Here is a 19,473-nt window from a genome sequence, read left to right as displayed (position 1 = left end):
GTTTTGGAAAAAAGATAAAGTTATATTGATGCTAGTGCAGGAATCTTAGAAATAGTGGTCTGCACTGTTCATTTTTTTAAACTTACATTATGATCTTTTGCTGTATATTTATACGGAATGATGGGCTTTACAGTTTGAATTTTTAAGTTCAAATCCTTTGTGATTGATTCTTCACTATTGACGATTCCTTCAATGTCTGAGTTGGCAGGTTCCATACTCCCAGTTCTTTCCAAAACATTGTGCTGTAGCATACTTGCTTTGTTTAATGTTGAAACTAGAGTAACAGGTCCTGCAGCTACAGCGTTCTTTGTCATTCCCTCTTTGTCTAAGTCTGGTTCAGTGAAGGAAGCTTCTTGAATAGTGGGCTGTGCTTGTCCTTTGTTATTTGAGTTGTTAAGATGAATAGTACCCACTTCTTGAAGGACAATTGGCTTTGTTGTTCCTTCTCTGTCCAAAGATTTAGAATCAAGGATGTCATCTTCAGTAGCAGTAGAGCTTGTTGTTCCTACTATGTCTAAATATGGGAGGATTGTTGCAATTTCCTTGGGAGGAATAGGCTGTACTGTTGTTGCATTATGCAAGTTGTCAGGATCCATAGTTATAGCTCTATTTGGAGCAAAAGACTTTAAAACATCAGGATACATGGTTGCAGATCCTTCAGGTACACTGGTTTCTTTTTTATCATTGTCTAAGGATTCAGAGTTCATAGTACCATCATCAGCAACAGTGGTCTTTGTTGTGCCTTCTTTATCCAAGATTTTATCTTCAGGAACAATACGTTTTGATGTTCCTCCTTTTTCCAGGTCTTGGAGCGTTGTTACACTGTCTTCAGGAGTTTTGGGTTGTATTGTTGCTGCACTGTACAATGATTTAGAATCCATGGTACCATGTTGAGGATCAGAGGTGATTGTCAATCCTTCATTGTCTAAGGTTTTCGAATCTGCGGTACTATTTTCAGGAATGATGGGCTTTGTTGTTTCTTTGTCCAAAGATACAGAGCTCACCGTACCATCTGCAGCAATCATGGACTTTGTGGTTTCTTCTTTATCCAGAACTTTAGAATCTGTGGTGCCATCTTCTTTCAAAGCAATGGGTCTTGTCATTCCTTCTTTATCCAAGATTTTAGAATCTATGGCACTGTCTTCAGAAACAATGGGTTTTATTGTTCCTACTTTGTCCAGGTTTGGAGGCATTGTTTTGGCTTGTTCAGGAGTAATGGATTTTGTCGCTGCTTTGTCCAAGTTATCAGGACCCAGAGTAGTTTCTCTGTTTGGTGCAAAGGACCATGAAATTTCAGGAATCATGGTTGTAAATTTTTGAGAAACTGTGGTCTGCGTTTCTTCTTGGTCTGATTTATCAGAATCCACTGTTGCAGATCGTTCATGAACAGTGGACTTTGCTGTTCGTTCTTTGTCTATTTTTGGGAACATTGTTGCAGTGTCTTTAGGAGATATTATTGCTACATTGTCCAAGTTATCAGGATCCATAGTGATAGCTTTATTTGGAGAAAAGGTCTGTGAAATTTCAGGATGCATGGTTGCAGATTCTTCAGGAACAGTTGTTTCTGTAGCTTCACTGTCCAAGGAATCAGAATTCATGCTACCAATCTCAGCAACAGCGGACTTTGTTCTTTGAGAATCAGTGGTACCATCCTCTTTTGTAACAGTGCGTTTTGTCGTTCCTTCTTTATCTGAGGATTTAGAATCAATTGTGATGTCTTCGTTAACAGGGGGTGTTGTCATTCCTTCTTTATCCAAGATTTTAGAATCTGTGATATTATCTTTAGAAACAGTGGGTTTTGTTGTTATGTCTTTATCCAATGATTCAGAATCCACAGTACCCTCTTCAGGATTAGAGGGCTTTGTTGCTCCTCCTTTGGTCAAGTTTGGAAGGATTGTTGCAGCTCCCTCAGGAGGAATGGGTTTTATTGTTGCTGCATTATCCAGGTTATCAGGATCCAGAGTAATACCTCTGTTTGGAGCAAAGGACTGTGAAATTTCAGGATGGATGGTTGCAGGTTCTTCAGGAACATTGGTCTGTGTATTGTCCAATGATTCCGATTTCACAGTACCATCCTCAGCAATAGTGGGCTTTGTTGTTCCTTCTCTAGCCAAAATTTTAGAATGTGTGGCATGATCTTCTTCTGGAAAATTCAGTTTTGTCATCCCTTCTTTTTTGGAGATTTTAGAATCTGGCGTACTATCTTCAGGAACTGTGTGTTTTGTTGTTGCTTCTTTATTGAGGTCTGGGAGCATTGTTATAGCTACCTCAGGAGTAATGGATTGATTTGTTGTTGGATTGTTGAATTTAGCAGAATCCATATTTTTAGATTTACTTGGAGGAAAGGACTGTAAAATTTTAGGACTCATGGTTTCAGATCCTTGAGGAACCGTGGTCTGTATTTTCTCATTATCAATATGTTTTGAGTTCATGGTGCCATCTTCAGTAACAGTAGGCTTTGTGCCTTCTTTGTCCTGGTTTGGGCGGATTGTTACAGCTTCTTCAGGAGGAATAAGTGATATTGTTGCTTCATTGTTCAACTTGTCAGGATTCATAGAAGTAGCTTTATTTGGAGCAAAGGACTGTGCAGTTTTAGGATTCGTGGCAGCATGTATTTCAGGAATTGCGCTCTGTGTTTCCTCTTTGTCCACACTATCTGGATCCATGGTTGCAGATCCATCAGGAGCAGTGGGCTTTATTGTTCCTTCTCTATCCAAGCTGTTAGAATCTATGGTACCAAATTCATCTGGAATAGTGGGATTTGTCATTACAACTTTATCCAATGATTTAGAATCTATCATAAAATCTTCATTAACAGGTGGCATCGGCAATCTTTCTTTGTCCATAACTTTATAATCTGTGGAAGTACCCCTAGGAATGCTGGGTCCTATTATTTCTTTTTTGTTCAAGTTTGGGAGCATTGTTTCAGCTTTGTCAGGAGTAACACGTTCTTTCGTTGCTGCATGGTCAAAGCTGTCAGGATCCATAATTGGAGCACTGTTTGAAACTAAGATCCCTGAAATTTCAGTATACGTGGTTTTTTCAGGAACGGTGGCCTCTGTTTCTTCTTTATCTAAACTGCTTGAGTTTATGTTAAATGATTCATCATGGAAAGTAGGCTGTGTAGATCCATCTTTTATTCTTCTGGAAACAAGCTCTTTAAGGATATTGGATTCTTTGCTTTCATCTATTTCTAAGTTTGGATCCATGGTATTTGACTCTTCTATCACAGAAAGATCTTCTTCTGTGGTGTTACCCATGAGCCTGAAGCTGATGAGATTCATGGTGGTAGGTTCTTTAATTACCTTAATACTTCCATTTCCTGAAAAAGCAAGTTGCGACATATTAGAAAAGATACTTCACTACCTGGTCATACTTTGTTTATTTTCTTGTAATAATCTTGCCTGCACCTCCTACTGAAACCCTTGACAGTTGATAGGTATTGCATCTTGATTCTAGACAAAATGCTCAGATATAACATAATTTTCCATCCTGAACAGACGATCTTCCTCTCCCCTGCCCCCCAACCCCACCACTCTAACCCCACTCAGTTTGAAGTGTGGGTGGGCTTTTCCATGTTTTAGTTAAGATGATCTTTTGTTTATGCCTTATTCTAGGGCAAGTGTTACAACTCACTTCATTTCCAGATTGTGGATAGAATTCCATTCATCTCTCAGATGATCTTTTCTACCTGTTAGCTCTGCTGTGCCTCGGTAGAGCCTGTCCTCGTGGCTGACTTTGTCAGGTTGTCACACCACTGCAAAAACCACCCCCCCCCCCCCCACCTTCGCCTTTGGACTCTTCTTTTTTGTGAGAGAGCAATATTTGCCTTTTATTCCTATGTTTCTAATGTTGACAGTAGTTAAAGACAGAGAGTTGCATCCGGTCTGTCCATTCATAGCTTTTTCTGCTCCTTCCATTAAATCTTTTTGTTCCACAGGCATTTTCTAATTGGATCTCTGATTGACAAGTGCTTCTTTGATAAACAAGGCTAGTATCTTCCGTTTATGACTTGTATTTTTCTCTGGTCCATGTGCAAGGTTAGTCACTACCTGTTAATCCCCATTTTCTTTAATCATTTCAAGATCCTTTGTTAATATAGCAATATCAGTCATTCCTCTTTCTTTTGTACTTCTTAGACCTAGGCTTCGACAATTCAGGAAAAAGTTACTATAAGTATGTGTGATTATCTGTCCATCTTTTTGGCCCTCTGTCATTGGCTTTACCTAAAATGTTGTTCTTGTTATGGAAATTATGGAGTCCGAGCACTGGGGAAAATATTGTGTATTATTATTTACTGTGAAACACTTCAATGCAGTTCATCCATTTTACATTTAAAAAATAAAAATTTAATCTGTAGACCCTTCAAAACAATATGACCATGCTCCTCTATCTGTTAAATATTAGCATTTAGAAAACCTTCACAAAAGAGCACATTCACGTGACTAAATTGTTGGCTTTGGCTATATTCCTGTCTTTCAGTATGACTTCATACTTGGCTTTGTAGGTTCATTGATGATTTTAGTTTCTTCACCCAAGTGGCTGGCAGAGCTTTGTTGAATCGCCGCATCGCTGATAAATTCCGGTTGCTTTGCTGTTGCTGGTTTCCACGTAAAGCTGGTGAATAATGAAGTTGATCTGGTAGTTGGTAAGAATGTTGTTGGACTTTTCCATGAATCTGTGATTTTAAAAAAACCTGTTAAGTTAAGCTTGACATCTTAGTCCTCAAGTTTTATTTTAAAGGTTTACATAATCAAAATACAGCTTCTGCCAACAAAAGAACAATAAAAGGAAAACATGATGTATCAATTCAAAGTAATGTCTGATGCTAGAAATACCAATATGAGTGTGAAATTGGTTTTAACAAAGTAGTTATTTTGAAGTAAGAACATCTATAAATCCTGTCAAGGCATGAGAAAAATTCTTGGAATCAGAAAAATTCTTTGCTCTGTTGCACTGTTGGGGAACTGTATTTTTTTTGGATGTAGGATACGAAGGGCCATAAGGCTATCTTCTCAACCACATTTTTTAATACATATGGACTGCAGTGGGTCAAGAAGGCAGCTCACCACCATCTTCTCAAGGGCAATTAGGGATGGGCAATAAATGCCGGCCTCAGTGAGGCCAATAACAACCTGTTTTCAAACAAAATGTATTAATAAACCGGATTAAGGTAAGACTGTGTATAACTATTCTACTCCACTCAATGGACAAAGATTGTTTTCCAAGAATGCCAATGTTTCCTTCCACTCCTCTGTGCTAAGTTGAAGTAAAATGAGTGTGAACTTTATAAGGATCACCACAAAATAAGCTAGATCTTTTCCCCAGATAGCTTTTTTTAAAGATTTTACAGTTTGAGCTATCTGGCTGAGAGATGTTGTTGCCCAACTGAATGCACAGAAAGAAATGGGAAAACACATGAAGTGTGACAGCTGCTAACTTTTCCCTACCTTTTCGACAACTTGCAACAAAATCAGAGCAGCATTCATTGTACTCCATGCACTTGGAATCACAGTGACATTTCTGACCACGTTCATGTGTCTCAAAACATCGTCCAGAACATGAGGTTTCTGTACAAAGTCAAAACAGATACATTTTACAATACAACGTGGTAGAAGTGTATACAAAGTGCACTTTCTGCAGGCTGATCATATGTAGAGTTTGCTATTAAGCAACACAGATCAGCAAGATCTCAATCTGTGTTGAACCAGTTAATCTTCGTGGGGTAGTATTGGAAGTTGGTGAGTTCCTTCTTGTGGCCTTAATTCGCTGACACCTGCCGAGAAGTGTGGACATAGGTACTTTAGGCGAGGATAGGATCAGACTTGGTAGCAAAGCCATCCAATACTCTCGAACCCTACTAAAACCATTCTTATATAAAAAATGGTCACTTGGCTGAGGTTTGAGACCCATGGGAATTGTACCTCCATATGAGTCATTGTATTCTGTAGAGTAGAGGAGAAATTTGACTGTGGAGCTGTTCATCTTGAACATCAATTAAAGATGAATTAGTTACATGATTAATAAGACAGTAACTGATTACCAGAGCCTACATATATATTTATATATATATTTAAACATATATTGAATCGCTGATACATATATTTAAAGGGGAAGAAAAATAGATTTTTAAATTTATATATATTTTTCAAGGTCTAAAGTCACCAAAGTTTGAAATCATAGAGGATTTTATTTATGAATAAGCAAAAATATTGTCAATTTCATGCTGAGTAGATCCTCCTTACATATAGCAACTGTTTAAAAAAAAAGTGTGCAGTAGCTTATATCTGTTATGTTTACCTGATGTACAGAGATCTCTATAATCTTTGCAGCATTCACCATAACGAAAGCACTCAAAGTCACACTGGCACGTGTAGCCTCGTCTGTACTTGTCTCCACACTTCCCTCTGCAGCTGTCTTTATTTTATGAATGTAAAACAAACATAAATAAATAAACCATTCAGATGCTGAACAGATTTTTGTGTGAAGATCTCTCTGATATCAGCTCTAAATTTGCCTTTTAACACTTTCTACTCTCGTTATTTAAAGTAATTTTTCAGAGTGCACAAGAATTGGGAGATACAGTAAAACTAAAGTAAGAAATAGCAAGATATTAGGTGAGGTTAGACTAAGAAGCAATGCAATAAAGTCTAAATTATGTTTACTGTGCAAGTATGTGAATGCATGGAGTGTGATAAGTAAGGTTGGCGCAGATAGCCATGTGGGAATATGATGTGGTGATAACGGAGCCCTGGCTCAAAAAAGGGCAGGACTGGGTACTAGATATTCCTGTATACAAGGTTTTCAAGAAAGGGAGGGAAAGAAAGGAAGGGGAGCAGTATTAATTATGGAGAAATATTACAGTGCTGGAGAGAGAGAGAGGGGTGAAGGACAGAATCTATTTGGTTACAGCTAAGAAACAATAGAGATATCATTACACTACTAGATGTATTCCATAGGCCGTCAACTAATGGGAAAGATACAGAAGAACAAATTTGCAAGGATATTTCAGAGAAGTGCAAAAGCTACAGAGTAGTTATAATGGGGGACTTTAATTGTCCTGATATAACCAGGGATAGTAATAGTGTAAATGACAGAGAGGAGTAAGAGTGTCTGAAGCATGTTTAGGAGAATTTTCTAGATCAGTATGTTTCTGGCCCAATGAGGAAAGAGGCATTGCTGGATTTGGGAAATGAGGTGGATCAAGTGTAAGTCTGGAAATGTTTAGCAGACAGTAATCATGGCATTTAGTCTTGATTCCCTTTGAGCAAGGGAGATCGACAAGCTTTATATTGAATTCAATGTGTAGATTGTATGTTTTATTAGAAATGTATTTACAAGTACCTGCAGTATCTGTAAATCCTGTTTACCAGAGGTTTGATTTGTCAGGGGATGAAATCGGTTTACACCAGCACCTCAATAGGGGCTTATAGCAAACACTAACTAATTTTTCGCCATACTTGATCTTTCCATTGAAGTTCACAGGACAATACTTAAAGCTTTTTTTATAGACTAATTTCCTAGTCTCGGTTACTCTAACTTGATTTGAAATAAAAAAGTCTTGGCATTATTTTCCAAGTGAATGGGAAATATAAATTTGCAGGGTGAAAAATTGGCAGTGGAATGCAAGCCCATCCCATGCTGCTGCCAAAGATGAATTTCACGCATCATTGTTAAAGGTGTGTCACAGAATGGTTGCTATTTTACCATGAGTATATTGCCATTTGATTGCACAATATGGCCACCGAGTTTTCCTACAAATCACTCATAACAATTTCCAATATTTTCTTCTTGAGATTTTTAATGTCCAAATTAAATGTTTACTCAATTTTAAAAATGCTTATTTTACTTACCTATTGGATTGTATTTTGTGTCTTTTAATGCTTTAACTTTAGTTTTAACATGACAACATCAGCCTCTGACAAATACCTGTGTTTGGAGTTCATAGTTTGGCCCAGAAGCATGATGTGTAAGCTGAATTCAGATTGTGCAGTATATCTAATTTTCAAAGAAACTGGTGTACCATTTGGCCATCCATATCCTGAGGAATATTCAAAACTATTTGAAGAGCTAGAAGACAAATTTCAAAAGTTTTACTGAGGTCAGGTTGACTGATTTCTTTTATGGAATAAAAATATGTGAATGAGTGATCAAGAAAGAGAGAGAAAAATGACAGATCTGACTATACACATCTTGTAGCCTTTGTTTTGTGTTCTATAAATCTTTCTGGAGAATGAGCTGTCTTTTGTTTTTTTATGAGTTAGGGTTTGATTGGTTCTGCCCTTTTAAATGGGCAACTTTTGCTAGATTATTTTAGATTGGTAATTCAGTTCCAAAGAGAGGTTTGAAAAGTTAGGACTGTTCCCCTTAGAAGAGGGTGACCCAATTGAGATTTTATGTAAGGATAGGAACAAGAGTAGGCTGTTTGACCCTTTGATCCTGCCCTACCTCTCAACAAGATTAAGGCTGATCTTCAACATCCATCTTCCTGCAATATCCCTATATCACTTAATACCCAAAAACCTATCCGTCTGTCTTGAATATATTCAATGACTGAGCATCTGCAGCTCTGTGGGTCGAGAATTTTGAAAATTTACAAAGCTTTGAGTGAAAACATTTCTCCTCATCTCAGTCCTAAATGGCGACCCCTTATTCTGAGACTGGCTCTGCCTGCCAGATTCCCCAGACAGGGTAATTTTTTTTTCTCAGCAATTACCTTGTCAAGCCCCTTAATAATTTGATATTTTTCAGTTCGATTTTCTCATTCTTCTGAACTTCAGGGAACGATCTACTCAATCTATCCTCATAAAATAATCCCACCCTCTTAGTCTAGTGAACCTGTCTAGTGAAGTTTTGTTGTACTCCATCTAGGCCCAGTGCATCTTTTTCCTGGTAGGAAGACTAAAATTGCACACAAGTCCCCTCACCAATTCCCGATATGATGCAGTAGGGCTTCTTTACTCTTGCACACTAATCCTTTTGTAACATAGCTAATATACCATTTGTCTTCCTAATTGCTTGCTGTAATTTTAAGGTGATGAAAGTTTTTGATAGATTAAAAATAGAGAAAATATGTTACTTCTGGTGAGTTGGCCAATAACTAAAGGTTGGAGATTCAAAATAATTGGAAAATGATTTTGGGATGAGATGAAGAGAATTTTTTCCACTGAGAGTTGTCAGGGTCTTGAACACGCCCTGAAAATATGGGAGAAGCTGGTTCCATAAATAATTTCAAAAGGGAATAATTTTGAATATTCCTCAGGATATGGATGGCCAAATGGTACACCAGTTTCTTTGAAAATTAGATATACTGCACAATCTGAATTCAGCTTACACATCATGCCTCTGGGCCAAACTATGAACTCCAAACACAGGTATTTGTCAGAGGCTGATGTTGTCATGTTAAAACTAAAGTTAAAGCATTAAAAGACACAAAATACAATCCAATAGGTAAGTAAAATAAGCATTTTTAAAATTGAGTAAACATTTAATTTGGACATTAAAAATCTCAAGAAGAAAATATTGGAAATTGTTATGAGTGATTTGTAGGAAAACTCGGTGGCCATATTGTGCAATCAAATGGCAATATACTCATGGTAAAATAGCAACCATTCTGTGACACACCTTTAACAATGATGCGTGAAATTCATCTTTGGCAGCAGCATGGGATGGGCTTGCATTCCACTGCCAATTTTTCACCCTGCAAATTTATATTTCCCATTCACTTGGAAAATAATGCCAAGACTTTTTTATTTCAAATCAAATTAGAGTAACCGAGACTAGGAAATTAGTCTATAAAAAAAGCTTTAAGTATTGTCCTGTGAACTTCAATGGAAAGATCAAGTATGGCGAAAAATTAGTTAGTGTTTGCTATAAGCCCCTATTGTGGGACTAACACAGGCAGGCTGGGCCAAATGGCCTTGTTAAGTTTCTATGATTGTATGCTTTTTAAAAATTTGTCACTGGGTCAACCCAGTATAATCTCAAACAAAACAAGAAATGCAGGAAAAACTCAGCAGGTCTAACAGCAGGTTAACATTTCGAGTCTGTATGACTCTTCAGAGCTAAAGAGAAGTAAAAATTGATTTAATTTATACTGTTTAAGGGGGATGGATCAGGTGAAGCTGGATAGAAGGCATATGATAGCTGGGGGCAAAGGAGAGATTGACAAAGATGCCATGAACAAAAGGCAAAGCGGTGTTAATTGTAGTGGTACTGGCTAAAGGAGGTGCTGATGGTGGCATTAAGTCAAGAAAGCAGAATGTGATAATAGCAGGACAAGAGTAAGCACTCTGGGAAGAAAAACATGAACAAGTGACAGATGGCCCTTGTGGGGGTTGGGGGAGGGGACAGTGGTGGGGAAAAAACATTGAAAATAGGATAAAACAATTAATAAAAATAAAAATAAGTGGATAAAAAATAAAAATTTATATTGAAAAAAGGGGATAAAAAAGGGGTGAGGATGGAGGAGAGAGTTCATGGTCTGAAGTTGTTGAACTCAGTGTTAAGTTTGGAAGGCTGTAATGTGCCTAATCAGAAGATGAGGTGCTGTTCCTCCAGTTTGCGTTGAGCTTCACTGGAACATTGCAACAGGCCAAGAATGGACATGTGGGCATGAGAGCAGGGTGGTGTGTTGAAATGGTAAGCGACAGGAAGATCTGGGTCATGCTTGTGGACAGACCGAAGGTGTTCCGCAAAGCAGTCACCTAGTCTGCATTTGGTGCCTCCAATGTAGAGGAGACCGCATTGGGAGCAGTGAATGCAGAAGACCAAATTGAAGGAGGTGCAAGTGAATCGCTGCTTCACCTGAAAAGAGTGTTTGGGCCCTTGGACGTGGAGGAGGGAGGAGGTAAAGGGGCAGGTGTTGCACTTTCTGTGATTGCATGGGAAGATGTGGGAGGGGGATGAGGTGTTGGGGGTGATGGAGGAGTGGGCCAGGGTGTCCCGGAGGGAACGGTCCCTACAGAATGCTGATGGGGGAGGCGGGGGGAGGTGAAAAGAAGATGTGTTTGATGGTGGCATCTCGCTGGAGTTGGCAGAAATGGCAGAGGATGATCCGTTGAACGCGGAGGCTGGTGGGGTGATAAGTGAGGACAAGGGGGACCCTATCATGGTCCTGAGAGGGAGAGGAAGGTGTGAGGGCAGAGGTGTGGGAGATGGTTCAGACTGTGGTTGAGGACTCTGTCAACCACAGTGGGTGGGAAACCTTGGTTAAGGAAGACATGTCAGAAGTACACTTTTGGAAAGTGGCATCATCGGAACAGATGTGACGGAGGCGAAGGAACTGAGAGAATGGGATGGAATCCTTACAGGAGTCAGGATGCGAGCAGCTGTAGTCGAGGTAGCTGTGGGAGTCAGTGGGCTTGTAATGAATATTGGTGGACAGTCTATTGCCAGAGATGGGGACAGAGAGGTCAAGGAAGGAAAGTGTTGGAGATGGACCATGTGAAGGTGATGGAGCGGTGGAAATTAGAAGCAAAATTGCTAAATTTTTTCAGGTCTAGACAAGATCATGAAGCAGCACCAAAACAGTCATCGATGTACCGAAAGAAAGAGTTGTGGGCCTGAGTAGGATTGGAACAAGGAATGTTCCACATACAAAGAGACAGGCATAACTGGGGCCCATGCTGGTACTCTAGCCACACCTTTTATTTGGAGGAAGTGAGACAAGTTTAAGGAGAAATTGTTTAGTGAGAGAACAAGTTCAGCCAGGCAGAGGAGACTGGTGTTGGGTGGGAATTGTTTAGGCCTCTGTTCGAGGAAGAAGCGGAGAGCCCTCAGACCATCCTGGTGGGGGATGGAGGTGTTAGAGGGATTGGACATCCATTGTGAAGAGGAGGTGGTTAGGGCCAGGGAATTGGAAATTGTTGATATAATGTAGGGCATCAGAGGAATTGTGGATGTAGGTGGAAAGAGACTGGACAAGGGGAGGGATAATGGAGTCAAGCTGGGAAGAAATGAGTTCTGTGGGGCAGGAGCAGGCTAACATGATTGGTCTACTGGGACAGTCCTGTTTGTGGATTTTAGGAAGGAGGTAGAAGCGGGCTATGCGGGGTTGGAAACTGCGGAGGGAAGATCTCCAGAGGAGATGAGGTCGATGACAGTCCTAGAAACAATGGCTTGATGTTCGGTGGTAGGGTCATGTGGACCATGTGTGGGAAGTAGGAGGAAGTGTCAAGAGTTGGCACTCAGCCAGTATAATCTCAGTTGTCCGACCAAACAAACAGAAAGAAACTGGCAACAGGAGGAGAGAGCAAGGTCTGAGAGGTGAAAAGGCTTGATTTCTTTCATGTAACGTTACTTCAATTTAAAAACTCTCTAGTTAAATTTTGAAGCCTGCTAATTACCTCACCTCTGTTGTTTTATTGGTGATTAGCAAAGGCTAACGATAACACTTTCCAGCTGTGAGCCAGAGGCTCTGTTCTAACATTGCATTTTGAGGTTTGATGTGTTACTTTGCTGCTTAAATACATATTTTAAAAAAATTCATGGATTTAGTTCCATCTTCGTCAATGCCATAGCAGAGATGAGGGAAAAGCAAAACAAAAGGAAAGGTGAGGGCAGACCCTTCCTTTATTTTAATTTAATGAAAACAAGTTTCATTTTGAAAGCAAGCAAAGCCTTTGAGGGAAGCATAAGGAAAGGGAGGGTAGGGACACTGGATGAGGGGAAAGAGAAACCTGCCTTGGAGGTGGTGATAGGAATGGAGGACCATTAGACCATAAGACATAGGAGCAGAAATTTGGCCGTTTGGCCCATCGAGTCTGCTCTGCCATTCAATCATGGCTGATAAGTTTCTCAACCCCATTCTCCCGCCTTCTCCCTGTAACCTTTGATCCCCTTACCAATCAAGAACCTATCTATCTCGGTCTTAAATACACTCAATGACCTGGCCTCCACAGCCTTCTGTGGCATTGAATTCCATGGATTCACCACTCTCTGGCTAAAGAAGTTTCTCCTCATCTCTGTTCCAAAAGGTCTTCCCTTTACTCTGAGGCTGTGCCCTAGGGTCCTAGTCTCTCCTACTAATGGAAACATCCTCCCCACGTCCACTCTATCCAGGTCTTTCAGTATTCTGTAAGTTTCAATCAGATCCCCCCTCATCCTTCTAAATTCCATCAAGTATAGACCCAGAGTCCTCAAACGTTCCTCATATGTTAAGCCTTTCATTCCTGGGATCATTCTCTGCACCCTCTCCAGGGCCAGAACATCCTTCCTGAGTTATGGGGCCCAAAATTGCTCACAATATTCTAAATGTGGTCTGACCAGAGCCTTATAAAGCCTCAGCAGCAAATCCCTGCTTTTATATTCTCTTCCTCGTGAAATAAATGCCAACATTTCATTTGCCTTCCTAACTACCGACTCAACCTGCAAGTTAACCTTAAGAGAATCCTGGACTAGGACTCCCAAGTCCCTTTGCACTCCAGATTTCTGAATTCTCTCCCCATTTAGAAAATAGTCTATGCCTCTATTCTTCCTACCGAAGTGCATGACCTCACACTTCCCCACGTTGTATTCCATCTGCCACTTCTTTGCCCATTCTCCTAACCTGTCCAAATCCTTCTGCAGCCTCCCCGCCTCCTCAATGCTACCTGTCCCTCCACCTATCTTTGTATCTTCTGCAAACTTAGCCAGAATGCCCTCAGTTCCTTCATCTAGATCATAGGAGGGTTAAGGGTGAGTGACAGCAGAGCAAGGAGTGAGGATAAAGCAGTTAAGCAGGTAATTCAAAATAAAAGAGGAATGCTGTTTGAAGTGAGCTTGAGGAGGGCAGTGGGAAGGACCAACGATTGGGCTAGAGGATTCAAGGGCAAATTTTCCTGCAACCCTCACAAAATTAGGTTGCAACTATTGGTGGCTCCTTTCTTTGCTATAGCATCCCCCATCTAAAGGAAAGAACACAAAGATGAATTAAGTTAAGAAAAGAAAGAAAGGCATACAAAATTAAATGAGCGGTGCAAGAGAGATAAACAGCAACATGAGGACAGCAGAGACAGGTAAGAAAGAGAACATAAGCTGAGTTTTCATTCTGGGATTCAGACCCCAGTGTCTGGGGTATTTCTGGGTCCCCCTACATGTTCGCCGATTTGCTGTCTATCTTATTTATCCCAGAGTAATGCAGAGATGACTCTAGTTCTAAATCCAGTTTATTTGCAGGACTTTAAATCATCTCAGAACTTATAGGATTTCTAATACACACGCTCTTTGCTAGATCCCATATCATTTCTGGTATATTCCCTGTGTGGTTTCAGTACTTAACTCACCAGCATAGGTTTAAGCAAGCAAGCACATGTACAAGCATCAGTTGCCAAACTTGTACAATTAAACACAAATGAAACAAACCATGAACACTACATCTTTCCCCACCTTTAAAATTAAGACCTTGCTTTGAATTAAATAATTTCTTGGACTTCAACTTGTCTGTTTTCTCTAACTACAAAAATAGTCTTTGAAATGTGGAAGTCTCTTTGATCTGTCTATGAATCTGAGGTTGCGGTGTGATCAACCTGAGGCAGATGATCAACATTACTTGTAGGAAAAGGAAATGTGTCCTCAATAACACAGTCCTCAAATATCCTGGTTTGCTTGCTATTAAGCGTCTCACATTCCACTCGGTGTTGTTATCCAACAGATAAGTGTTGGCACCGAGCAACCACTTAAGGATCTGCTTTGGACTTGATAGAGGTGATGCAAATTTGTATTCGCAATTCTGCCATTTGGTGCGAATCTAATCTTCAACTCCTTTGTTCCTTTGTGCTTGTATACTTGTTAAAGTGTGCTTTTGTTTTACCTTGTCACTTTAGATATTGTCTGTCTTTGCTCTGACACTCTCATTAACTGGTGTTGACAGCTAAAGAATGGCCAATGGCAAGTGAAAGTTAAAACCTATCATAACTTTGGCTGGTGTCTTCACATATTTACCTAGCCCTGTCTTCTGGGTAAAGCTTTGTTACATTCTGAGCACTAAGATTTTTCACGTGTGTGTGCACTTGAATATGCATCTTTAATCCGTCATTCTTGCTGAGAGTTTTGTCATGGTAGGGAAACTCACCTGTGTAACTTCAAAAAATGTGCACACACATCGTTCCATTGCTGCCAGATACCTGGCCACAGTATGGTCAAATCTTCTCCTCTTCTCCAGTAAGTGTCTTTTTATGACTCTTAAGCACAGAGGGAGTCACAAAGTCTTTTTCACATAGGTCACATTTGAAAGTTTAAACTTTTCTCAATCATCCTCATGGCCAATTTTTTTTGTGATCACCAGTTTGCTGCATATCTTATTTATCTCTGAGCAATGCAAAGGTGAGTCTGGTTCTAAATCCAAACAGTTTATCGACAGAGCTTTAGAGCATCTCAGAATTTAGAGGATTTCTAATACACATGATCTTTGCTATCCAACCCTTTCAAGAACATTCCCTGTAGTGTCAGTACTTAACTCTCGAGCTTTACCCACAGACTTAAGCAATCAAGCAAGTGTAACTCTTTTGAGTACAAACCCGTTTCCATCTGTTTCAGATGAAGTTACATTGTTTCATAGTTTGCCATTGTGAGATTTGAACTCTTGATCCTGGGGTTGCAAGATCAAGCAAGTGTACTAGGATCAGTTATCATGTTAGCATAATCAAACACAGGTGAAACAAACCATTGAACACTACACATCCTGCATTGTGTCAATACCTAACACGTGCATTTTTTTAAAGGTTTAAGTTATCAGACCAGGTTGCATGGATTGTGGTGTATTACAGTTCACTCAGGAATTCAGAGTTGCTGTGGTAACAGGTGCTTTTTCCATGCATTTTGTAGTCTGCAACTATGGATAGTGATTGTAGAGGCTCCAACCTTCTTTCCATCATATGGCTGGCCAGGAATCTCTCCTGTCCTTAACACTTGTCATTGGCATGCATTGGAAGAATTTGCAGGTTGATACTCAACCTGTTTGGCCACGTTATAAACAAAACTTATTTGGCCCTTAACTAGGACTTGAACCCTGAGTTTCTGGCTCTGAGGCAGGGATGTCACCCAATGCACCACAAAACCTCCACCTGTTTGATTTTTAATGAACAAGTCAATTAGTGGCCAGGGTGTGCGCTCATCCAATGATGGACAGTAGCCAGTGCCTGATCCTGGAAAACCAGTAGAAGGACCTCTAGGAGTGACACATTGGCAGCGCCACTATCAGAGGTAGGAGCTAATGTAGGGGTGAAAACAAGAGGGTATCTCAGGATGGAGGCTCCCTCTGAAGGGATTTTTAAAATTTTAAACATTAAAAATAGCTGTGGCCTGATGGCTGTGGCAGGTGTGGGGATGGGTACACTAAGTGGCCTACTGCACATCCCTGGGTCTGCTGCTGGGAGGCTGCTTCCATCCCTTAACTGTGACTTGGTGTGTGGAGAGTGGTCTCAATAGGCCCTTTTAATTAGCTGAATGTGTTATCGACACCTCCACCTTGCCCCAACCCCCACCCCCACCCCAACCAATCCCTATCAAATCCTGCCACAATGAAAATGACCTGGAGGCTGGAACATGGCGGTGATGGACTGGTAGTGAAAGACTGCGGGACCATCCGCCTCTGGTCCTCTCTATGTATGTGAAAATTTGGTCTCTTGGCCCTATCATATTTAACACCGCCAGACATTCACTGGGAAGAACAGAAGTTCTCATTCTAACCAATGAGGTTAGTATGTGAACTTGGCTCAGTTTGTAGTGTTCTCACATCAAACCAAAATGCTTGTGGGCTCAAGCTCCTCCTCCAGAAATTGCACATTTGATGCAATCTAATACTCCAATCATTAAATTTTATCCCACAGATATCTGATACACTGTGATATGATGCCCTAAAATGTGAAATTTTGAGGTGTGATGTTTCTTAGTCTAAATTGACATTTATGAAAGATATAATGTGACAGGTGTATGCTGGTTGCAGGACTTTTATGGATTGGAGAAGTTGTTGCCTTTATGGACATAACATCGTGAATACAGTGACAAATGAGAACATGACAGTAATTTTTCACATGCCTACATCCTGTAGATGAATGACCAGCACATCGGAAATGGATGCCAGAAAAACGCACCCATTATGTTACTGGACCTTTAGCATTCACTTGAGCCATTAGAACGTGTTGATACAGCTTCAATTTGATGTCTTTACCTCAGAATGACACCTCTGACAATGCAGCAATTCCTCAAACTCTACTGGAGTATTAGCAATAAATGTGCAATTCCTGGATGAGGTGCTGGAGTCCACAGGCATTTTGTTTTGATATGTGAAGGCTCGTTGGTCTAGAGGTATGATTCTCGCTTCAGGGTTTTCGTAAAATGATTGTGCGAGAGGTCCTGGGTTCAAATCCTGGACGAGCTCTCGTGTGTTATCACTTGTGATGCATATTTTTGGCTTGGTCTAAATAGCCAAGTGGTTATGGTACTGGGCTTGTAACCCCAAGATCAAGAGTTCAGATCTCACAATGGCAAACTATGAAACAATGTAACTTCATCTGAATAGGAACAGATGGAAATGTGTTTGTACTCGAAAGAGTTACAAACTGAGCCAAGCTTATGTACTAACCTACTTCAAAGCTTGCATAAAGCACTGAAATGATCAGTTACTGTACCGTTCACTTTAATGCTATAGCAGCCAAGGGTAGGATGTTTATCTGAACATAAGAACATAAGAAATAGAAGCAGAAATAGGCCATTCAGCCCCTCAAGCTTGCCCTGTCATTCAAGAAGATCATGACTGATCTGCCCCAGGCTTCAACTCCTCTTTCGTGCCAGTTCCTCTTAGCCCTCAACTCCCTAATACTTCAAAAATCTCCTCTTTAAATACTTTGTGATCTAGCCTCCACAACTCTCTGGGTTAGAGAATTCCAGATATTCACTACCCTCTGAGAGAAGAATTTCATTCACATCTCAGTTTTAAATGAGTGTCCCCTTATTCCATAACCACGTCTGAGATTCGGTATTCCCCCACCAGTGGAAACATATTTACCCTGTCAAGCCCCCTCAGAATTTTGTACATTTCAATAAGATCACCCTTCATTCTTCTAAACTCTAATGAATAAAGGCCTAACCTGAAGGACAAAATTAACTAGAGGGGACATAAAGATAGATGAGTATTCTGGATTCAGTGTGATCAACTTTATGGATCAGGGAATATCTTTGTTCAGCTCTCCCTCTGATGATTTAATGAGCTGGGTAAAATTACCAGCTTAGATAGACTGTACCCAGTCTCTGGGAAGGGAAGGCTTGACCGGCAAACGACTATATGCTCGTAAGTAATTAATGGGTGTGTGCATGCAGGGACTGCACAGTTTTGAACTTTACCATAGTTTCATAGGCCTCAGCAATCCAATAATGCCTTTTCTAAATGTCCATTCATGACACTGTGTTGGCTGTCTATTTGAATACAGGGGCCATCATAATCAGACTCAATATCTGAAAATGCCAATTTTCCAGTCACTAAATAATCATTGGGAGTAGAAATTGTAACTCATTATTAACTTACTTATTCAATCTAATTGAAGCAACATTGTACCACTTGTGTAATCATGAAAGTTAATAAAATAATTTTGGTTTATGATTAATTTTATTTCATTGACATCACTTACCTTGAGCTAAGATCTCTTTTGGTGAGTTAAAGGATATAATTAAAAGAATTGAGCTCCATGCCATGAGAGATTGAGGGGTGGTCATTTTCTTCTGTTTAAAACTACCTGAAACAAACATAATTTATTAACATGATTATTCTTAATAATTTAGTTACATGGTGAAAATCTAGAAACAGTGGAGATCCAAAGAGACTTTGTGGTGGCGGTGGGGGGTGGGGGTGTGTGTGTGTGTGTGTGTGTGGTGGGCACAAATCATTAAAGTGTCACAAGCAAGCACAGAACATAATCATAAAAGCTAATGGAATGCTGACATTTATATCCAGAGAACTAGAATACAAAGGGTTAAAAGCATAGAATGGTTACAATGGAGATGGAGGCCATTTGGCCCGCTGAATCTGATCTGTCTCTGCAAGAACAATTTAGCTAGTCCCACTTGCCTGCCCTTTTCCAGTAGCCCTGCAAATCTTTGCCCTTTAGGTGCTCATCATCCCATTTTGAAAATCACGATTGAATCTGCCATCACCACTACTCTTTCAGGCAGTGCATTCCAGATCATAGCCACTCACTGTGTAAAAAAAGTTCTTTTGCCAATCACTTTAAATGTGTGTCACAGGAAACGTCTGCCAATGGGAATGTTCTTCTTCATCTACACTGTCTAAACCTCTCATGATTTTCTATCAAATCTCCTCTCATCTCTCTTCTCATGAATAGAACAGTCCTAACAGTCCTAGCTTCTCCTATCTATTCACATAACTGAAATCCCTCATCCCTATGGAACAATTATCGTAAATCCTTTCTGCACTCTCTCTAATGCCTTCACATCCTAAAGTGTGGTGCCCAGAATTGGACACAATACTCCAATTGAGGC

The 19,473-nt window shown here is 40.1% G+C and overlaps 1 protein-coding gene across 1 annotated transcript in view; it reads right to left on the bottom strand.

Moving 5' to 3' along the window:
• Nucleotides 1–19,473, bottom strand: part of prg4b (proteoglycan 4b) — an 81,190-nt gene that overhangs the window by 18,059 nt on the left and 43,658 nt on the right. The window contains exons 2-5 of the mRNA XM_041207806.1: nucleotides 6,301–6,417; nucleotides 5,451–5,570; nucleotides 4,496–4,678; nucleotides 87–3,322 (exon numbers count right to left, since the gene is read on the bottom strand). Of these exons, the coding sequence (XP_041063740.1) occupies nucleotides 87–3,322; nucleotides 4,496–4,678; nucleotides 5,451–5,570; nucleotides 6,301–6,417 (3,656 nt within the window). The remainder of the gene's footprint in view (nucleotides 1–86; nucleotides 3,323–4,495; nucleotides 4,679–5,450; nucleotides 5,571–6,300; nucleotides 6,418–19,473) is intronic.

The sequence above is a fragment of the Carcharodon carcharias genome, chromosome 16 (assembly GCF_017639515.1).
Source record: "Carcharodon carcharias isolate sCarCar2 chromosome 16, sCarCar2.pri, whole genome shotgun sequence".
NCBI classification, from domain to species: domain Eukaryota; kingdom Metazoa; phylum Chordata; class Chondrichthyes; order Lamniformes; family Lamnidae; genus Carcharodon; species Carcharodon carcharias.
The sequence above is the reverse complement of the archived record's forward strand: the minus strand, read 5'-3'. Positions and strand labels throughout refer to the sequence as shown.